Raw genomic sequence first — 20,098 nt, forward strand, 5'->3', positions numbered from 1 at the left:
TCTCTCTCTTTGTCTCTCTCCTTCGTTCTCTTTTATTTTGCTACAAGTCTCTTTGAATATTAGTCTGGTGTGATGCAACTGCGTTAGATACATAATAATATTTACATAGTATTCTATAATTGCATACAAAGGGCTGTCTTTATTTATATTTGTTAGCATTCGTATTGATACTTTACGATCAGCTGCTACATTCACGTACATATACATATGTACAAGTATGTATGATTGCTGCTCTTTAGAAAAACGGCAACAAGTAAGCGGATCGTGTGGTGGTTCCTCTCCGAGGTGATGGCAGTCGGCGTAGAGTCGGGTCAGTCAGTCTCTTGGGCGCGCTTTTGGCGTGCGGTACTTACTTGCGCGCTCTGAAAGAAAAGTATTTCAGTATTTCTTGTTCATCGAATTCGGTGCAGTTGACGCATTTCATCCAACGGTAAACATATTTACTCAAACTGATAATGAAATAAATGTCATAAAACGATTGCATGTCGTGTATGAATATTCTGCCACAAACAAATTATAATCACAATTAACAAAAGGAAAATGCAACAAAGAATTTCTGTGCCACTAATTCATTAGCCCATTTGTGCAATAGGCGTGCTTTTAATGATGCTTAGTATAACACTAGAGTAATTAATTTTTTTCCAAAATAATATTATTTTGCAACAAACACAAAAGGAATTGCGTGCAAGTTATATTTCGATATGATAATAAAAACCATTTAGTTTTTTATGGCAGGCGATAACAAAAATTTTTATGCGAAGTCAGCAGCAGACAGCAGAGTTGTTATTGTTGTTTTTTTTTTATTATTACAATAAATTTGCATTCCATATTAAACAACAACTTAAAAGTGACAAAACTTTCAATAAAAAATAAAACAATAGAAAAACCACCAAATAAAATATTATTTAATTAAAATGCGCATTTTAATTAGATGTCAATTGAGTAGATATTCAGTCAACTAACTAATTTGAAACTCATTTTTGTTGCCGGCAGCTCTTATTTGTATTGTTTTAGTTGCAAATTAGTGTGTAAAAGGTTTGGTTTGCGCGAAGAGTCAAAGCCAATGTCTTTATATTTGTACAGTTGGGCAAATCAAATTGAAAAGAGATGCGACCGAGACAGCTGATTTGTATTTGTATGCACATGCATACATATATGTACATATGTATATTTGCTTTTGGTTTAGTTGTATTTGATTATTTATTTTGTTTTACAAGTACATATATACATACTAAGGCAAGCATGTATGTGGGCCTGTGTTATGTGTCGCTATGCTGCGCAGAGTTCATTGACGCCCGCTCTTAAAACTTATGCCCATCTAATCTTTCTTTGCGAGATATTGCCGTATGGATCACATATGTGCTCATTTCAAAAAAGTGCGCTCTTTATAGATATGGAAATACTTTCTTATGCTCGCAGCATATAACAGATTATGCTGGCATTGCCTTATTGGCTTTGTTTGCTTATCAAAAGCAATCAGTAATTCTTGAATCTGAAGGAAAACTCGTTGTCATTTTTTGGAGCTCTTTTTGATCATATTTTGGTGTTTAGTATATAACTAAAGAAATTCTTGCACTAAGTATACTAAAAATAGGCTTTCTTTTTAGAAGGCTGGTCCTATTCGTTTATTTAATTGTTTCTCAACATGTTGAAACCACCCATGATTTAAGGATCCATTTTTGGTTATGCTTTTAAACATGTATAAACTCTATATCACCAGATTAGACGTACTATGAAAGTTTATCCACTCGCTCATAACATTTTATTTAGAGATCTTTACTTCAAATGATTATTTATTATCTAAATACTCAAAAAAGGGGATCAATTTGGGTTGAATTCATAAAATGAAACCGTAACAATAACCGGTTAAAGTTATTTTTTGGCAAAAAAAAAGGAAAAGCGCTTCAATAAACAATTTCAGAAAAAATTAAATGTGCTTACAAATCACGCAAGCGATTGAAAACTTTTTTTAATTCTTTTCATTTATTGAATTTTTCAACACACAAATACATTATTTGTTGGCTGTCTATTAGCTCCATCCAAAAACATTATTGATATTTTTAATTAGGTTTATTTAGGAATGCACAAATGATTTAATGCGCGCTTTTAAAATTAATAGATTTGATAATGGCAACGTTTCTGTATTTATTCCAATTTGTTTTGTTTATTTTTGTGAGAATGTGGTGAATCAATTAAAGCTCACAAACTGCTTAATGTATTTGTATTTTTAAAGCGAACTACTCTAAAAAAATGCATCAACAAAAGCGCTGATTGACTGACTGGCAAATTAAATCAATAGGACTTTAATGCTACAAAACTAATACAACACGATTTAAAGTCATGTGATCTTTCGTAACAAGTCTATGCCCTGAATATTTTTATTTTAATTTTCTTAATAAACTAAAAGTTTCAGTCTATATATAGCCTTTGTTTATACTTTCTATTCTATACTCGAATCAGTTTGGATTTGGCACAGAGTGTGCAAAAACTATACTTACCTTTGTTCATTCTTATTACGATGACTGTTAGGTTTGTAATTTTTGTGATTTAATAAACAAAGATTTTCTTTTGAGAATTCACAATGTGCGCACTTGCTAGAATTGCTGATTGGAAACAAAGCAATTAACATTAATATAACACTTATTTATTATTTTTGCACTGAAAAACACAAAATTCCAATCATTCCTAACAGTATCCAACTATATGCATTGCATGGGCACAATCGTATCATCTATCTGTTATCAATTGGCGTTGTGGTCGCAGTGTATGCGTTAAACTTTATTGGCGAACCAAATAGATTGGTTTCCAAAGAGTTCACATTAGCCTCAAAGTCCTGATGCTGCAGTTGACAAATGAGAATTAGTCATTTATTGAATTTATCGGGCTTACGAACACTCACCGCATCCACATTTGAGCTGCGGTATTCATTTTCGGCTTTGAGAAATGCTGCAATGGCCGAGTTGACCTCAGACTTGTTTTTGGACCCGAAATGTTTGTCAATGTCCTCGGTCTGGGCACCCGATTGGGTTAAAATCATCGATGACTGCCGACGCGGCTCATTACGCGAAGAACGTCGTTGGTTCCGATTTGAACCCCTTGAAGTACTACTAACATTTATAAAGGTGGTCCGACTTGTCGTAGAAGTGGATAATTTTTTTCGTATCTCTGAGCGCTCGTAGTCGATGCGCAGTTGGATTGCTTCCAGCATGGTTATGGGATCGATGGGGCCTAGCTTGTCAGGTACAATACCTGCAAAGGCAATCTCAAAGGCGTAATTGTTGAAATCCTCGCGTCCATTCAACGTTTCCTGTATGACACCCGGACAGTATTGGTCCTTGACTAGCGTTTCAAAGAATAGCGCCTTAGTACGAAACAAAAAACGATCCTCCGCTGTAATGCTTTTTCTATTAATTCACAATTCACAATTCGTGTGCTCATCATAAATTTAACTTACGCGTCATGTCATCCGGAAACACTAAAGGTATGGAACGACCTCCACTAGTCGGCGTAGGACAAGTGCCAGCGTAGTTTGAATTTTTCTATTAGTTTAAAAGGGGTAAAGGGCAAAGGTATGTGAAAATCTATTCGATTTAAAGTTAATTACTAAAATGTATTTATATTCATATTTCTATACTCGCTGCAGAAAAAGCGGTGAAAAGATAATGTTTGATGGTAAAGAATCTAGATATATATTAGTACGAATAGCTTTTGAGACGCAAAAAGTGCAACAGCATAGTTTCATCATAGATTTTTAAGAAGCTGAGATAAATTTAAATTAAATTTCAAGTGGCCTTAACGCTGATGTTAAGTAAATTTCATTGCAATTTAATGAGCCAAAGAATGTATTTATTTATGGCCAACTCATTATCTACATCTTACGACAAACTGGTTGAAAAGTGACCCAAAAAGTTCTTTAATATTCTTATGTGTCTGGGTAGAGGGCATGCAAATAAATAATTAACTTACATTTAGTGTAGCTATTGTGGCTAAAGAGCTCGACAAGTCAATGGGTGCTGGACACCGAGGTGCGCTGCTACTAATCGGTGGCGCTGCTGGAGGTTGTTGCTGGCAATTAAACGATGATTGATTCAAGCTCATCTGATTCATTGACGTGTTCGGTGGACCCGCATACATGCCCATTTGGTTTGCGGGTGGTGGAAAGCGTGGCCCCTGACATCTCATTCCTGCCCCGATGCTTTGATTCGTACCCGTCATATGTTGCTGATGTACCGCCGGGCATGGAGTTTGTTGACGCATCTGGTACATTGATTGATTCATCGGGGCTCTCAATCGATGCTGGGGTGGACTCATTGTGGTATTTTGCGGCTCTTGGCAACCCGGTGTCTCGAGCTGCACCAATGATGGTTGGTCACGAAAAGATACTTGCACCTAATCCAGTCGGTTAGTAATGGGTTTGTGCGTTCGCTTAACTGACAACGGACTAACCTGATTGGATGAGCCAGCTTGTTGTTGCGTATTTTGGCGCAGACATGATGGTCGTGGAGGCGATGGCAGTTCCATATAGCTGGTTTCGTCCATTGTGGAGTACTTGGGAGATTTCAAAAACAATAAGTGTGTTAATGCTTACAGGCAAACTTAGGTTAAGATCGATCCAATATCGCATTTATAAATTCCTACAATTGCGTTCTCAGCTCTCACCTGTCCAAAGTTCCCCTGTCCATGACTATTACCCGACTGTTGATGGTCCGTACAGCATGGTTGTGTGCAAGGTGCCAACTGTGCTTGCTTTCTATAGCTTTGCTGATTGTGATCCCTACAACATGGTTGTGTGCAGGACTGTGGTGTCGCACGCTGCCCATTGTCTGGCTGCATGTGATCCTTACAGCATGGCTGCGTGCAAGGCTGTTGCCTGTAGCCTCCTGATTGCTGTCCATAGCCTGACTGCTGTCCATATTCTGACTGATGATGGTCCTTACAGCATGGTTGTGTGAACTGCGGGAATTGAGGCGATTGCTCATATTCTGATTTTCCATAGGATCCTGGCTGGGGCCCAAAATTTGGGCGATTGGGGCTACGTTGCATTGTTGGCTGTGTTCCGCTAGCACAAGGAGCGTTATTCGGAGGTTGTCGGGCAAAGGATGGACTTGCACTACACCTGGGGTCCTGATTTTGCTGAGACTCTACCCTTGTGCTGTTCAGATTAGGCGCCTGAAAACTCAAAAAAAGTGCCAGCGTATTACCATCTTATTGGAAAGGGGGTTTAAGTTTAGCGACGAAAGTCATCGCTTTCTGACAAGCAGGTTTAAATGGATGGGGTAAGCCGAAAATATGTCTTGTTAGCCCGAACTGCTTTGTGGTTCTGTGTTTCGTCACCTCTTTTACACCACACTGATTATATCCTGTACCCAAAGGGTAAAAGGGTATATTAGTTTGTGCGTGGCAGTGGTGTGATTAAGATAGGTTGATTAGGAAGAAAGTTATAGGCATATAACCAGGCCCAAGCTGTGTCCGCAGCTGTATTTGTTGCTGCTTTGACATAATTATGTAATGCACACATACATATGTACAAGTACACAAACACGCATAGACACGATTCAGATGTAAATGTAAATGTATGTATGGAATATTTTATATTTCATTTAATTAATTAATTAAATTTTGTTAATAAATTTTTTCTGTGTACAGCATTCTTTTCTTGTTTTGTATGAAATGTGTATATATTATGGGAATACTAGGAAGCTTAAACGCCAATTATGATCACCACGATGAGGCGATTTAAAAGTTAAAGAGTAATTCGTCATTGCCTTTTGATTTGTTTTCTTTTTGAATTGCATTTTTTTTCTATAATAACCAGCGTCGAAATTGCAATCGATTTCGTCACCAGACTTTATAATTACATTTTAATAAATATACAATATTACTACATATAGGAAAAATATTTCAAACTTACAAAATCTGTAAAAGTACCGTCCCTGTTTTGCAAACCACATTGTTGTTGTTGTTGCTGTTGCTTTCTCTGTTGGGCTTGAAAAGTCTCGTAGCCCATACCCATATCGCTGCAGTTATAGTCAGTATTTACATCACGACAGGCCTCTATTTCTCTGCCTGACATTTGAAAGGAACTCCGCTGTCCTGTTAAAGTGTCAGTGCACTAGTTAAAAGAAAAAGGAGGGAATAGTTAAGTATGTGCTATTTCATTTGTTGTGACTTGAATTTCTATTGACAGCAACTTCTAAAAGCGAAATAGATTCGTGTTAAATTATTTAAAGTATTGAATTAATTAATACTTATTAATTAATTATTTTAAGAATTGATAAGATAACGCGTGGTGTTGATTGTTATGTCAAGCACCAAATCTTAAAACAGGATACAATATAATAAGCGCTATTCCGCCTATTGTCTTTTTTGCATAATTTTATTACTAAATGAAAGTTAAGACAGGATAAAGTAATTTTTGTTCCGTGCGAGGCGTAAGGTAATTGTGACTTATAATAATTACTGTGATACACATAGGCATAAAAAAAACGAATAGAAATTGAAATTAAAGCAACAACTGTTTAATAGGAAGTATAAAACTTCAATAGATTAACATTTCATCTTTTTCTTTTTTGTAACTTACGGGTGTTTTATCTAAAGGCTCTTGCTGCTGCGGGCTTTGTGCGTTCTGTAATAAAAGAAATTATGAGATAGGCTTTCAGTGGCACTCTTTCGATGCAATATTTGTAAGCAAGCTTTCGAATCATGCAGACCATATAATTATCACAAATTTTAGAAACAAGAGCATGTTTTTGTATGGTTCGATAACGCCCTAGCAAGTATTACCTCGCACAAGTGTGATGCCTTTGCGAACACTCACCGGAAACGTAGGAGACTTTTCCAAGCCAAAAAAATTTTGTGGACGCTTCTGTTGCTCGGAACACTGTAAGGGGGTATTAGAAAAATAAACTGCCACTTGAAAGCTTTTACTTACAAAGGCATCGTAACCGCGTTGACAATCGCGTTTGACAGTCGTGGAGGGGGCGCTTTGAGATCGGTTTAAACTTCGATTGGAGTTCTGCGGATTTCCCTGTAGGGTTGTATTCTGCTGCTGCTGTTGTTGCTGCATTGGACTACCTGTGTTGGGTGGCATGCCACTGCCCTAATAAATATTTTGGACATATTGAGAGCATAATTAAAAGAATCTTTTACAAGCATCTCACGCTCTATACTAACCGTAGCTGAGCTGCTGTTCATGCTGCAGCAAGGCGTAAACTTGTTGTATAAGAGGAGTTAAAGAAGTTCAGTTCGTATACTATTGGATTTGGAAATACTTTTCCCTTACCATTGGTGTTGCATTCTGTACGCAATGCGATGGTTGATTAGATTGTAAGCTGCGGCGCATAGTGGCACGACTGGCAAGTGATGCCGAGTCACGCCGCGCCGCCATTTCGATACAGTCTAGGGCGTCGTCGTTGTCGCCGTTTTCCTCCTGGTCTTCGGTATCAAAATAGTCGGCACAGATTTGGGCCGCCGAAGCGGCACTCTGTTCCTCCTGGTGGTTTAAAAATCTACCAACCGCAGCTATCAACTCATCAGGCAGCAGCACAGAATTTCTATCGAAACATGCGTCTGACATTTTGGTTGCACATTTCTGTGAGGTTCTATTGAGCAATCGCTTAGTGTACTTACATACAATTTATTTTTTCAGTATACAGTTTTGAGGATTTACCAGTTTGTTTTGTTGTTCAAAAATAATTAAATAAGAGTTCCAGATTTGCAAATTGCCAAAAGCGAACGAAAGCGTTTGAAAAGGTTAAATGCAAAATACTTTTGCTCTAACCTTTACAAACTTAAATTAACATTTTATACAAATTTGAAAATTTAATGCTTTTGTTTGTGACAGTTTAGAGAAATAACTACAGATATGTGTAAGCACTTGACGCAAGAAGAAAAGTTGACATTTAAAATAACTCTCATTAACACTGATGAGAATCACATTACAAAAGCGACCCTAACATCAACTTATTATTAAATTAGAGATGTCACAAGTTTTGAAAGTAACAAGAGAGAACGCTACAGTCGAGCAAGCCCGACAGTGTAATACCCTGTACCCAGGTAAACTTCCGTCGCTGAGTTATATGCGCCCATAGCAGCAGCAAAAAGAGGAAGAAGAAGAGCGAACTCGTTGCTGCAGTTTGTGGGGGTTTTACTGTAGAGAATTTGTTTCGCTAATAACTTTTCTCAGAATTGACCGAATTGGATAACAACAGTAGACAATTATATATAAATTATGTGTGCAAAGTTTGGTTGAGGTAGCATTTGAAATGTGGACGCTATTGACGAAATTCTGTAGCGAGGGAAGGGGGGGAAAATTAAAAAAAAAAAAATAAACTCGTCCTTACTCGGACCTAGGAGAATCTGGATGCCAACTTTGGTTATTCTAGCTTTTATAGTTTCTGAGATCCTCGCGTTCATCCAGACGGACGGACAGACGGACGGACATGTCTAGATCGATTTCTCTCGTCATGCTGATTCAGAATATATATACTTTATGGGGTCGGAGATGCTTCCTTCTGCATGTTACATACTTTGCACAAACCTAATATACCCTTTTTACCATACGGGTACAGGGTATAAAAAAACAGACATTTCTTGACCATCGTTTTGTAATGGGTGGATAGTCGAATTGTTTCTGGCCGGGCCATGTACAACAAACTTTGGGATTGTGATGGGTCATATTTTAGTGAGAAACAGACCAACATAACACAAATTTTTTAAATAAAATATATTAGAGTCAGTTGTCTGAAGTAATCTATAGAAAATATCGCACACTGCTTTTTACAAAAGGACTCCTTAATAGTCATTATTATTTTACTAAATCTACAGATTAGGTTTTTGTACTCGAGAATGGTCAACCCCCAATTTAACAAAACAACAACAAAAATGCAATAGATTTTTCTAAAAGATTTGTTAACTGCTGAAATATTATGCTTGTTAAAATTATTATTTTATAAAATTAAAATATAATCGTTAAAAGACTTAAGGGTCTATAAAGCTGATTAAAAACCAACCCCTTAAAACAGTTCAGCATTCTGTCAGCTGATGATATAAAAAGCTCTTTTGTTTATAGATATCCAGCATATTACTGTGAGATCAATAACATGTTTTAATTATTTATTTTTTATGTGTAATTGTATTAGTTTTACTTTACATTTGATATTGTCAATTAAAAAAACGAACTCTTACATTATAAACACTTACAGAGTTTAAAGTTAGCTCCAAATTCTTAGATCTTTCATATACCTTGGTGTAGACTATAAAATTCCGATTTTAAGGCCGCTTAAATTCGAATCGCATATACGGTGTGCTGTTGAGTTCCTGCGTTGCCAGCTTGCGGCAACCCTCATGCCACACCTGCACGTTGCGCCTTTCCGGCTCCAAATGGGTAGACAAAGCCTTCAGAAATGCGGGTGTTGCATGTACATTGCGCGTGAAATCCAATTCCTGTAAACTTGCAGCTTGGCTGGCAACAAACTGTAACACGGCACGCGCCACTTGCGGCTGCTGAGGCAGCCACTTGATGCTGCCATCGCGCGCATCATAGTGAACGCTAAGCCACGCATGCCAGGCGAATTTATGCAGGCGACACAACTGCTGCCCCGGCCCCTGTTCCCTCAGCAACAGCTGCAACAATCCAACGTCAAGCTGACACTGCAAATGTAGAGCCACTATTTTACAGGTGCCACCGCCACCGCCACGCCCACCACTCCCATGAGCCAGAAGAGCTGCGAGCAGAGCCCCTGTAGTTTTGGCAGCAATACCAGCTGCCATACCATTTACTTTGTCATCATCATCATCACTGTCAGCTGCCAACGGCGATGAGTGGAAGCTGCAGGAGTCATACAAGACAGTCAATTGTTGCAGCTCTGGCAGTGTTGCAATATCCATGGCTGCCGCTCGAACCGCGCACGCTGGCAGTTTCAGCGATTGCAGTGTTTGGCAATATTTGATGGCCCTCCAAGCGAACGCATCCGTTTGCCAGCAGTTGCACCCACCCACACTCCCTCTGACATCGCCTGGCAGCAGTTCAAATACGCTTAAGTGCAGTTGGGTAAAGAGCATTGACAGTACTGGAGGCGTCAGGGCACCTCCACATCCGTTTGTTGGCCGCAACCGCAAGTCCACAACGTTCATGCAAATGTCTGATAGATTCGACAGCAATATTCTTGTCGCCTCCATCTCCATCTTATCATCGTTGCCCAGATTGCAGTTCAAGCTCAATCTACGCAAGTTTGGCATGCGCTTTCCCTGGCGCTGCATCCGCTGAAAGCCGCTGGCGCTGAGGTTAAGCAGGGCTCGTGTCATGCTGCCAATATAGCCGAGCAGTTCACCCAGCTCATCAGTGTTCAGCAGTTTTAATTGCCGCTCCTGGCTCCAGTCAAATTCATTGGCATACTTCCTGCGCCAAATTTGCAGTACAAGCGCTCTGAAGTGCTCGTTCAGCTGCAGCATCGCAAATTGGTCCTTGATGGTAAGTTGGTCGCATATCAACAGCAGGCAATCATCATTGAGCATTGTAAGCGCCTTCTTCTCCTCTGGATTCTCTGCTGTTTGACAGTTATGTGTGTGTGTTGCAGTTTTAGTTGCCGAGGAAAGGTTGTCATATTTACCGCGCATTTTGCACTCCTGTCCCTCCTTCTGCTCCTGCGGCTCCTCCTGGCTGGCCCTTGTCAGTCTAGGATACGTTTGCTGTTTGCTGTTTGTGTCCGTGCCCGATGACTCAGCGCAATCAACTGCGGCGCAATCCGAACCCTTGTTTCGAATCAGTGCAGCAGTCAGCTGCTCTCTGTATGAATGCTCCATGTAATCGCAGCTGGGCTGCATACAACACGGGCACCACCAGCGACAAAAGCCACAACAACAACAACAATATCAATACGAAACACCACCACCAACGCCGCCTCATGTTGCTTGAGCACAGTGGTATGGGCAATAATAGTTTGCGAATAAAATTTATTGAATTGGAATATAAACAACATTCTTAATATTGCAGATATTTTAATTATCTCATAGCACTGTGTTAAAACCCATTAAAAAGTGATTTACAGAAACAATTTTGTATGTATGTGTGCTTTAAAGTAGAGAAATTTATTGAGTCAGTTGTGAAAATTGTGTGCCAATTGCTTTCCCAATATACATATTTTAACTCCGAAAGGAAGTCGCCCTTAGGCGATATCTCTGTTAACCCAATTGCCCCCCGTCTTAAGTTTTCGCCGAACTTGTTACATATCTAATTCTGTTTTAACACTGCCTTTTTTTTACACGGTTTAGATTTAACACGGTTCGAAAATTAAAAATTGTATATATGGTTACCCGACATTTTTCCATTAAGCACAATTTAAAATAACATATAATCAATATCTTTTCTTACACGGTTTTTTTACACGACTTTTTCTGGAACCAAGCTACCGTGTAAAAACAGAATTATGTGTATACTGTTAATCTAATAAGTATCAGCTACATTTCAGACGCTTTTGACTGGTTTTTAATGTTAATGCGTTAAATCGTTTTAAAGTCCATTGACGTAATCGACAGAATTGAATCGGTTAAGTAATTTAAAAGCCCCCAGTTGTCTATCATATAGTCAGTCGAACTGAAATCTAAATAAATATTGGGAAACGCCTTTCCAATACCCAAATATTGAAATCTCAACTCAATTGCTTCCAAAAAAAGGACTGCAGTTCATAATAAATAACTAACAAAACCAGTAGAGAAGCTAAAGTCGGGTGTCCCGACTTTGAAATACTCTGCACATATGTTTAGAAGAATAAGAAACTTGGCATACGGACACGTAATCACTAATTTGCGGGGCAGGGGAATTCCAAAAAAACACATTTTGTGCGTATCCACATAAGGCATCGTGGACTTCAAATTTGATGTCCCGAGGTCTTATAGTCTTCGAGATATAGGCGATTATACGAATGGCGTTACGAAAAAACCCCCATAGTGAGGAAGTTGGGGGGGAAATCAAAAAATAAAACAAACTCGTATAGCGTACACACATAAGGCATCTTTGTGCAATATTTTGTGTCTCTAGCTTTTATAGTCTCTGAGATCTAGGTGATCATACAGACGGACAGACAGACATTTCATGTAGTGTTCTATACACATAAAGCAAATCACCATCCCGCATTTATTTGACATACGTAAATCCATACATTGAAACAACGAATTAGTCATTATACAGTGAGACAATGAATGAAACCACTGTGCGGTGGTTGTAGCTGCTTATATAGTACAGCGCCCAATATTGGTGGTGTCGGCAACGTCGTCGTCGCCGGCGTAGCTCTGACAAAAATAAAAGCAACCCCCTGCAACGCCGAATGCTCGTCCAGCTCAAAGGGCGCTCGGCGTGCGTCAGTTGCTTTGTTTCCAGCGATTGCCGTTTTATCAGAGCCCGAGCCGATTGGCTATTTATATAAAAAATGCACTCAGAGTACAAAAGAGAAGAGAAAACAGAGAAAAGCAGAGCTTGTGCCGCTCCCTGATAACCTTCGGCTGGCGATAATGGTTTTTAAGTGGAAGACACTTAAAATTTGAGCTAAATTTTATTTCGTAGCAGAATAAAACAAATGAAATAATACCATTTAATATATGTGTTGCGCCGCTTGCGGCCATAAACCAAACGTACGAGCAAGAAGTTTTGAATTAGCACTTCGACAAGTACTATACATATAGTATATACATAGATAGTAACGAATGAGTTATGAGTCAGATGTGAATAATTTGTAACAGTTTCAGGCTTGCGTAGAGAAAATAGTTTAAAAACTTCCAGAGAAAAGTTCTATACAAAAAAGTACAAAAAAAAAAACAAAATTTCGGTTATGGACACCAAATCAAAATGGGAGGAGCCTTGGCGGTGTGCCTCGTCCCAGTCACCGATCGCCAACTATCCGTTGCAGCTGCCACGCACCTTGCGAATCGAGGCACCCATGCAGCCAAATACTTCGAAGTGGAGAAATACTTGTGCCAACATAAGCGTCGTGGTGTTGCTCTTCATGATGTTGTTGGCCCTCTTGTGGGCTCTTTGCCTTAATGCCGAGTACTATAGATTGACGCCGGAGCAGCGCTTTGAGCGTACGCGTGCCCGTTTTGTGGGAAATGAGCGACGGATGCAAGTTGGTGGCAAATTACGTCTTACGCCGCGCGAGGAGCTGGCCAATGAACAACTATTGGCTATCAAGACGGTGGACAATGAGCTGCATAACATTTGGAGCGACTATCAGCCACGTCCGCATTTTCTGAGCAAGTATAACATCAGTGAAACGGATTTGTACGGATTGTTGCGCAGTATGCCAAAGGGCGGATTGCTTCATGTTCATGATGCCGGCATGTTCAAGACCGAGCTGTTGATCGAGCTCACTTATCGCAGGGATCTGTGGGCCTGTGTGGCCATCAGCGGTGAATTCGAGGACTTCCGTTTTTCAAACACTTTCCCCAATATTCCGCCCAGTGGTGATTATAAATGCAACTGGCAGCTGATGAGCAACTTTTGGGCTAACCAGCATAGCAATGAATATTTGGATAAACTGCGCGCAAGTCTCTCCCTAGACTCGCAAAACTATATGAGCTCGGAGGATTTGGCAAAGCACATGCAACGAGCTCATCGCCTAATACATGGGCTCATTACCTTTCGACAACATTGGCCAAATTTTTTGTTTCGCATGATGGAGGATCTCTATGCGGATGGCGTGAACTATGTGGAACTGCGCTCGTCATTGCCGGTTGTGAGTAATGATTTGATCATTTTTGCTGATCATTGATAATTGTTATCACTGCTATCACATATCACTGATTACTAGTTCCTTCTTGTTGACCTTTGATTACGGATCACTCGTTCAATGTTATAAGGAAAATGGGGTTCTTTAATCGTTTCTTTATTTGAATTTTTGTTGGTTCATTAAAAACTCTTCGGTATTCATTTGTAAATAATGAATAGTTTTTTCGACCACAAAGTGGCACATTTTCCCAAAACATGATCCTGTTCGATTTAGTAGTAGACTATTCGTGGTTTTGTTATTCTAACTAATGCACTGCCCCCAGATGTACGACTTAAAAGGCACCAATTATACGATCTTGGACACGGCTCAATCGCTCGTTACAACCGCCAACATATTTCGCTATAGCTATAGTGACTTTGTCGGAATTAAGTTGATTTACGCTCCGATTCGGGACTATAAAGATAGCCGCATGGATACGTATATTGAAAATGCTCGTCTGCTGAAGGTATACTACTTGTAGATGTTTGTTCTGAACTTAAAGCACCTGAATATTCCTCCTCTTCTCATAGAAACACTATCCTAATCTGTTTGTTGGCTTCGATTTGTTGAGTTTTGGTAACGAGTGTCAGTTGCCGCCTCTGGGCAAGCAATTGCAGCTCTTGCACATCGACAAAGAAATCGACTTTTACTTTCATGCCGGGGATTCGAGGTGCTTGAACTCGACAGGCAGCGATGATAACCTCATTGATGCCCTTCTCCTGGGCAGCAAGCGTTTGGGAAATGCCATGAATGTGCCCCAACATCCAGAAGTGCTGCATGTCCTGCGTCTATTGGATATTGCTGTAGAGGTGTGTCCTCTATCCAATCACTATTTGCAGTACATGAACGATTTTCGTATGCATCCGGCGGCCTATCTGATAGCTGCTGGGTTTCCCATTGTCGTCGGCTCGGATTACCCGTATTTTTGGAATGCGGCGCCTCTCACCGATGATTTCTATGTTGCATTTGTTGGTATTGCCTCTGAACAGGGAAATTTACGACTTTTGAAGCAACTGGCCATGAATTCATTTATGTATAGTGCCTTGAATGTGGATGAAAGACGCGAAGCCTTACTAAAATGGCGCACCAGCTGGAACAGGTGGTTGGAAACCTTTGTGAACAACAATTAGGTGGAGAGAATTTATTTCGTTATGCAATCAACATTTTAGAGTAGTGTGCAACATTTTTCCCAAATCTAGTGTGCCCAAATTTGCAGTATTATTAAAATTATATTTTCAAGTTTTCGGATAAACTAAACTGTTGCAATTAATTATATTTTCGAAAATGGAATAATATTGAGATTCATGTATGGGAAAGGGAGGTTTTTAGTTTTTGTATTGGCCCCATTTGCGAAAAAAGCTAGCACAGGCATCAATTATGATTGAACTCAAAATAATAGAAATTATTTTAAAAGGCGATGGCTTATTTTCTGTACTCTAAACATTGGATCAGTAATCTGTTCAGTTACAAAGATTTCTGTAAAGCTTTGATGTGATTGAGAAAAGAGCATAAGCCGCCTATTTATACCCTGTACTTAAAAGGTGCAAAGATACAAAAAATAACAGATAGAAGGAGGCGTGGAAGACCCCCCAAAGCTTAGCAATGTCTGTACATCTATCCGTCTGTTCGTATGAACACCTAGATCTCAGGCACTATAAGAGGTAGAGACTCCAAATGTTGCAATTTATAAGGGTATACCAGTTTAAGGTGAATATACATATCTACCCTTTGGTTATACAAAATTTATTAAAATATTTTTTTATTCTCAGTTCTGTTATCACAATTTTGATGTATTTATGTATTATTTCAAAACAAAGAAAATTAATTCATAGATACCGAAAAATTCCTCCGTTGATATTAATCTTAATTAATATTGTGTGAAAATACATATACAAGTATAAAGGGAACAAACTGATGAATAACTTTCTCTTCAAGTTTTATCAGTAGATTTTAATAATATATTCGAAGAATGCATTAGCGTTTTAAGCATACGTGTATGAAGCCTTATCATATTTTTGGAATTTATTTGAGCAATTATCCATTTTTAGGCCGCCATTCAAGAACTGGTGACAAATTTTTCAAATTGATTAAATTTCAGTAACAGATTTTCGACACACTATATGAGTACTTATACATACATCATAATGGTATTTGCAAGGGGCAATAATCTTTATTTGCGCGCTTTAAATAATATAAGTATCTTCGTATTTATTTCGCAACTGCAATCTAATCTTTGGTAATCATAAATCAAGATGCCTGAATGATTAGCAATGATTAGAGATTAGCACTGGTTGCCAACTAACTCAAGAGGCGTGTGCTGGCTGACTGGTTAGTAAATTTTTGCAGGAAATGATATGCCATTGGCAGGCAATCAAGATAGCAGCCGTATTGGCTGGCTTTAGCTACCTGTTGTCGTCGCACATGGCAGAGAGTCTACCAAGATAGTGCCATAGTTCAATACACAATCTACATTGAAAATTATTACAGATAAGCGAATGATCAAAATTAGCCGCCATTGAACGTTAAAGGCTTAGTTGTTCTACGGACATTAACACGAACACATCCAAACCGCAAGTGGAAAGACGTCTTTTGAATAAAACAAAAACCCCGGCCAGCACGTGAATTGCACAAAAAAAAAAAAAGAAATGTTGGACCGTCGAAATCTTATCGTACTTTTTGCGATTTGTCTCTGCATGGTGCTCTCCCCGAGACCCTCGCTAGCTGCACGCCCGCGTCCCAATCAGTCGGTTATGGCAGAGTTGATCAAATCATATGGTCCTTCATATGTGGTCGAACCCGTTGTTACCCAGAGCCGGCCATCCCCGGAGGCTTACGCGTCGCTGCGTAACATGTTCTTTCGATATGAGGAATCCAAAGCCCTGGGCTCAGATCTACAGTTGAACGAACGTGAACTGCAAGCTAACCAAATCATAATGGCCACCAAAATGCAGGAATATAACGAGGGTCTGATAACGCCCCATCTGTTCAAGCCATCGCAGCATTTTTTCAAGGTGCTCGAGAACATCAAGGCCACCGATCTCTTCCGCTATATGTCAGCAATGCCCAAGGGGGCGGTTCTGCATGCACATGATACGGCTATAGGAAGTACAGAGTACCTCATCAAGCTCACCTATCGTGATAACTTGTGGGTGTGCCAGAATGTCGGGGGTCTTGAGGCGGAATCGCTGGTATTTTCCAAAAACCAGCCAGCTCAGTCTTCGGATAGCGACTGCACATGGAGTCTAATGTCGGATGTGCGTACGAAATATGGCGGCAATGCAGTGGACGAATATCTGGCTGAGCGTCTTACCCTTTTCCCCACCACAAAATTCGATGATAATAATGCAGCCTGGCAACAATTTATGACAATTTTTTCTCTCGTCAATGGACTATTATTCTATGCGCCTGTATGGGCTGATTATTATTACAACGCCTTGGAAGAGTTCCTTGCTGATAATGTACAATATGTAGAGTTTAGAACAACGTTGCCGGTGGTGAGTAAGAACAATGACGATTATCGCGAGTTATATCAGCAACAATGCGTATTCTTTCGATATTTATTATGTAGCTGTATGATTTGGAGGACACACAATACACCGAAGTGGATACCGTGCGAATTTATGTAGAAACTCTGAAGAAGTTTAAGGACGCGCATTCTGATTTCATAGGCTCTCGGATGATTTACGCTCCTTTGCGTAATACCAATGGAAGTGTTGTCTCAGACTATATTAAAACTCTGCTTACTATAACGGTAAGTACCTGCCTTTTCTGCCTTTTAAGTTCATTGTTAAGTTTACAATCTTGCTTTCGCTTTGCAGGAGTTGTACCCAGACTTTGTGGCTGGTTTCGATCTGGTAGGCCAAGAGGAGCTGGGTCGGCCGCTCAAGGAGTTTATCAGTGAGCTGCTGGCAGTGCCCGAAAGCATTGATTTCTACTTCCATGCTGGTGAAACGAACTGGTACGGTTCCTCCGTCGATGAGAATCTTATCGACGCCGTGCTGTTGGGCACCAAACGTATTGGACATGGCTTTGCGCTGGTCAAGCATCCGTTTGTGCTGGAAATGCTGAAGAAGCTCAACGTGGCTATTGAGGTGAATCCGATTTCAAATCAGGTGTTGCAGCTGGTCACCGATTTCCGTAATCATCCGTGCTCACATTTCTTTGCCGATGGCTATCCCGTTGTAATCTCATCCGATGATCCCTCCTTTTGGAAGGCAACGCCATTGTCGCACGACTTCTATATAGCATTCCTTGGCATTGCATCGGCACATTCCGATTTGCGGTTGCTAAAGAAACTGGCGCTCAATTCCATACGATACAGTTCGCTCACTGTGGACCAGCAGTACGATGCGCTGAGCAAGTGGCAACCAAAGTGGGATGCCTTCATTGAATACGTCATCACGGGAACACAGAGGTCGGCAGCGCCGAGTTTAAAGCTCGCTTGACTAGCACGGGTGGTGGTAGCGCTGCTGGTCACAAGATGCCTGCTCCGCTAGTCTGATGTCCAACCGGAACTAATGCAACCAACGAATTTGGTGCTCCAATTTGCTGCGCGCCAATCTACGATAATTAACTGAATTATGCTGATGCATCATACACTCTCCGGCTCAGCTCTGCTCAGCTCAGTTCAGTTCAGCCATCCATCAGTTACGCACTTAGCGTCGTGTCAATCATAATCGCATCCAATTCATTTCATTTCGTATGCCACTCGTAAGATAATTGTTATTGATTAATGTTTAGTTACAATATGATGACGTTAACTTAAGCTCTGTATCCTAATAATGATGTAACCGAAAATACATATTTGAACACAGAACTGCAGGAAAAGCTTCCTTTAAAGAGCCAAACGAATGCATAGTTCAAGTTAAATAAACGACTTGTGCTGATACTGCTGATTTCAATGTAAGGCTGCTCGTAGATTTGAAGGCTTAGCGTAATGAGTTATGCAACCAACCGCATGTAGCCATTTCCACTGGTAAGCGACCACATAAATTTGTTGGCCATGCACTGAAAAGTTTATAGCCGAGGTGGGAGCTGAGAGTTCTCTTCTGATGAATCATCAAAAATCCCATCATTTTTTATAGAACTCGACTTTTCTGTGATAATCTAGGCGGACGTAAAGATTAGACAACACGTACTTATAGATAAGAGATTTTCTAGTTCAGAAATGCGTTTAATATGCTTTATATGAGCGTAAAATGGAGACCATTTTAAAAATCATACCCAATGATATAATACCCCTTTAGCTTGGTCAAAATTGAAAGGCAACGAAATATCAATTGGTAGGAAACGGGTCCAATCACATTTCATTTTTAAGTGAAATAGAAACCCACAAATCAAGTATTCTTAATGAGTTTAAATAAAAGTAAAAAGTTTTTTACTTTCAAGAAAAAAGTATTTAATAATATTTAGACAGACTAAATTATCGCCAGACAAAAACTGAATGAGAAAATATGCACCATGCAGAAAACAATATTTTAAAATAACTGTAAATATTGCAAGGAAAGTGTTGTGGTTTATTATCTATTTTGATGCTCCTTCAAATGGTATTCGCATTTTTTTGGTATCTCAACTCCTATCCAAAAAACTAAAACCAAAATCAGCTGATAAAACCCAGAAACTACAAACTATATTTAAAATGTATTAGGAATTAGGAAAAATAATGAAAATGATTTTTCCCTCTTTAATTTTCAACGCATGCTTATCATGCGCTATAAGTGCAGATGAATTCGTTTTCATTCCGCCTTTTTGGTCAATTATCAATTAGCAAAATACCAATAAAATTGTATAACATATTCCGAAAAGTGAATTCACTTTCTAGAGCCCAGATTGGAAAACCTCTGAGCAACAAAAAGTTGCCTATTTCATCCTTTCAATTCACATTACTATCACCAGAAAATCTTTCTTTTTGGTAGTTGTTAAGCAGACCTCGCATGTCCATAACGTTTAATGAGAATGCGCTATGTGCCTGCTTCTGATTAGTGCTGACCAAGAGCTGCACAGAGCGAGTTTTTGGACGGCACTGTAATGTTTCAATTTTACGGGCTTGCGTTTCGATTTTGATTTGGCCCAGCAATGACGAGCGTTTTATAGCAAATGCAGCCGGTGCTCCTAAATATGTATGAGCCCATAAAATTGATGAACGTGTTAAAGAGCGTTCGGGCATAATGATGCAGTCGGCCGGCGGTTGCCGGCAGGCGGCAGGCGGCGACAGCCTCATCAATTTGATGTCCTGCACATTTAATGTGTTGTTGAGGGTGCGCGCACATAAAAAAATACAACGTGTGTAGTGGCGACCGCGAAGCATATAAATTACTAATAAAAGACGAGCACTACAC

At 39.7% G+C, this 20,098-nt stretch overlaps 3 protein-coding genes across 4 annotated transcripts; 2 read left to right on the forward strand and 1 right to left on the reverse strand.

The window, feature by feature from the left end:
• The first annotated feature begins 320 nt into the window (after positions 1-320).
• LOC115632342 (adenosine deaminase 2-A) lies at positions 321-18,576 on the forward strand. The gene is made up of 4 exons (XM_030529448.1): positions 321-430; positions 16,248-17,254; positions 17,329-17,511; positions 17,579-18,576. The coding sequence occupies exons 2-4, from the start codon at positions 16,406-16,408 to the stop codon at positions 18,203-18,205; spliced, it is 1,659 nt and encodes a 552-aa protein (XP_030385308.1). The 5' UTR covers positions 321-430; positions 16,248-16,405; the 3' UTR covers positions 18,206-18,576.
• LOC115632340 (glutenin, high molecular weight subunit PW212) lies at positions 2,623-7,825 on the reverse strand. 2 transcript variants are annotated; one of them, XM_030529444.1, is made up of 13 exons: positions 7,670-7,825; positions 7,283-7,601; positions 7,174-7,212; positions 6,932-7,099; positions 6,818-6,880; positions 6,581-6,625; positions 5,912-6,112; positions 4,660-5,169; positions 4,447-4,548; positions 3,967-4,389; positions 3,455-3,539; positions 2,900-3,390; positions 2,623-2,839 (listed from the first exon to the last, which is right to left on the reverse strand). In XM_030529444.1, the coding sequence occupies exons 2-13, from the start codon at positions 7,574-7,576 to the stop codon at positions 2,732-2,734; spliced, it is 2,529 nt and encodes an 842-aa protein (XP_030385304.1). In that variant the 5' UTR covers positions 7,577-7,601; positions 7,670-7,825; the 3' UTR covers positions 2,623-2,731. The 2 variants fall into 2 exon arrangements, with proteins under 2 accessions (XP_030385304.1, XP_030385305.1); XM_030529445.1 differs by having other exon boundaries at positions 7,283-7,569; positions 7,630-7,825.
• Positions 12,747-15,017, forward strand: LOC115632341 (adenosine deaminase 2). Its single transcript, XM_030529446.1, has 3 exons — positions 12,747-13,727; positions 14,044-14,226; positions 14,291-15,017. Exons 1-3 carry the CDS (start codon positions 12,825-12,827, stop codon positions 14,888-14,890), a joined length of 1,686 nt encoding a protein of 561 aa, XP_030385306.1. The 5' UTR covers positions 12,747-12,824; the 3' UTR covers positions 14,891-15,017.
• Positions 18,577-20,098: the final 1,522 nt, after the last annotated feature.

Source organism: Scaptodrosophila lebanonensis, unplaced genomic scaffold, assembly GCF_003285725.1.
Source record: "Scaptodrosophila lebanonensis strain 11010-0011.00,11010-0021.00 unplaced genomic scaffold, SlebRS2 tig00001415-arrow-pilon, whole genome shotgun sequence".
In the NCBI taxonomy this organism is placed as follows: Eukaryota; Metazoa; Arthropoda; class Insecta; order Diptera; family Drosophilidae; genus Scaptodrosophila; species Scaptodrosophila lebanonensis.

What these genes read in the sequence shown, in the direction of transcription:
- LOC115632340 (XM_030529444.1), bottom strand. Translation starts at nt 7,576, where the DNA reads ATGTCAGACGCATGTTTCGATAGAAATTCTGTGCTGCTGCCTGATGAG. An exon ending in AACGCGGTTACGATGCCTTT is followed by an intron (nt 6,881 to 6,931) that starts GTAAGTAAAAGC and finishes ACCCCCTTACAG; the next exon opens with TGTTCCGAGCAACAGAAGCG. An exon ending in ACGGTACTTTTACAGATTTT is followed by an intron (nt 5,170 to 5,911) that starts GTAAGTTTGAAA and finishes TTGAGTTTTCAG; the next exon opens with GCGCCTAATCTGAACAGCAC.
- LOC115632341 (XM_030529446.1), top strand. Translation starts at nt 12,825, where the DNA reads ATGGACACCAAATCAAAATGGGAGGAGCCTTGGCGGTGTGCCTCGTCC. An exon ending in TGCGCTCGTCATTGCCGGTT is followed by an intron (nt 13,728 to 14,043) that starts GTGAGTAATGAT and finishes CACTGCCCCCAG; the next exon opens with ATGTACGACTTAAAAGGCAC. An exon ending in AAAATGCTCGTCTGCTGAAG is followed by an intron (nt 14,227 to 14,290) that starts GTATACTACTTG and finishes CTCTTCTCATAG; the next exon opens with AAACACTATCCTAATCTGTT.
- LOC115632342 (XM_030529448.1), top strand. Translation starts at nt 16,406, where the DNA reads ATGTTGGACCGTCGAAATCTTATCGTACTTTTTGCGATTTGTCTCTGC. An exon ending in TTAGAACAACGTTGCCGGTG is followed by an intron (nt 17,255 to 17,328) that starts GTGAGTAAGAAC and finishes TTTATTATGTAG; the next exon opens with CTGTATGATTTGGAGGACAC. An exon ending in AAACTCTGCTTACTATAACG is followed by an intron (nt 17,512 to 17,578) that starts GTAAGTACCTGC and finishes TTCGCTTTGCAG; the next exon opens with GAGTTGTACCCAGACTTTGT.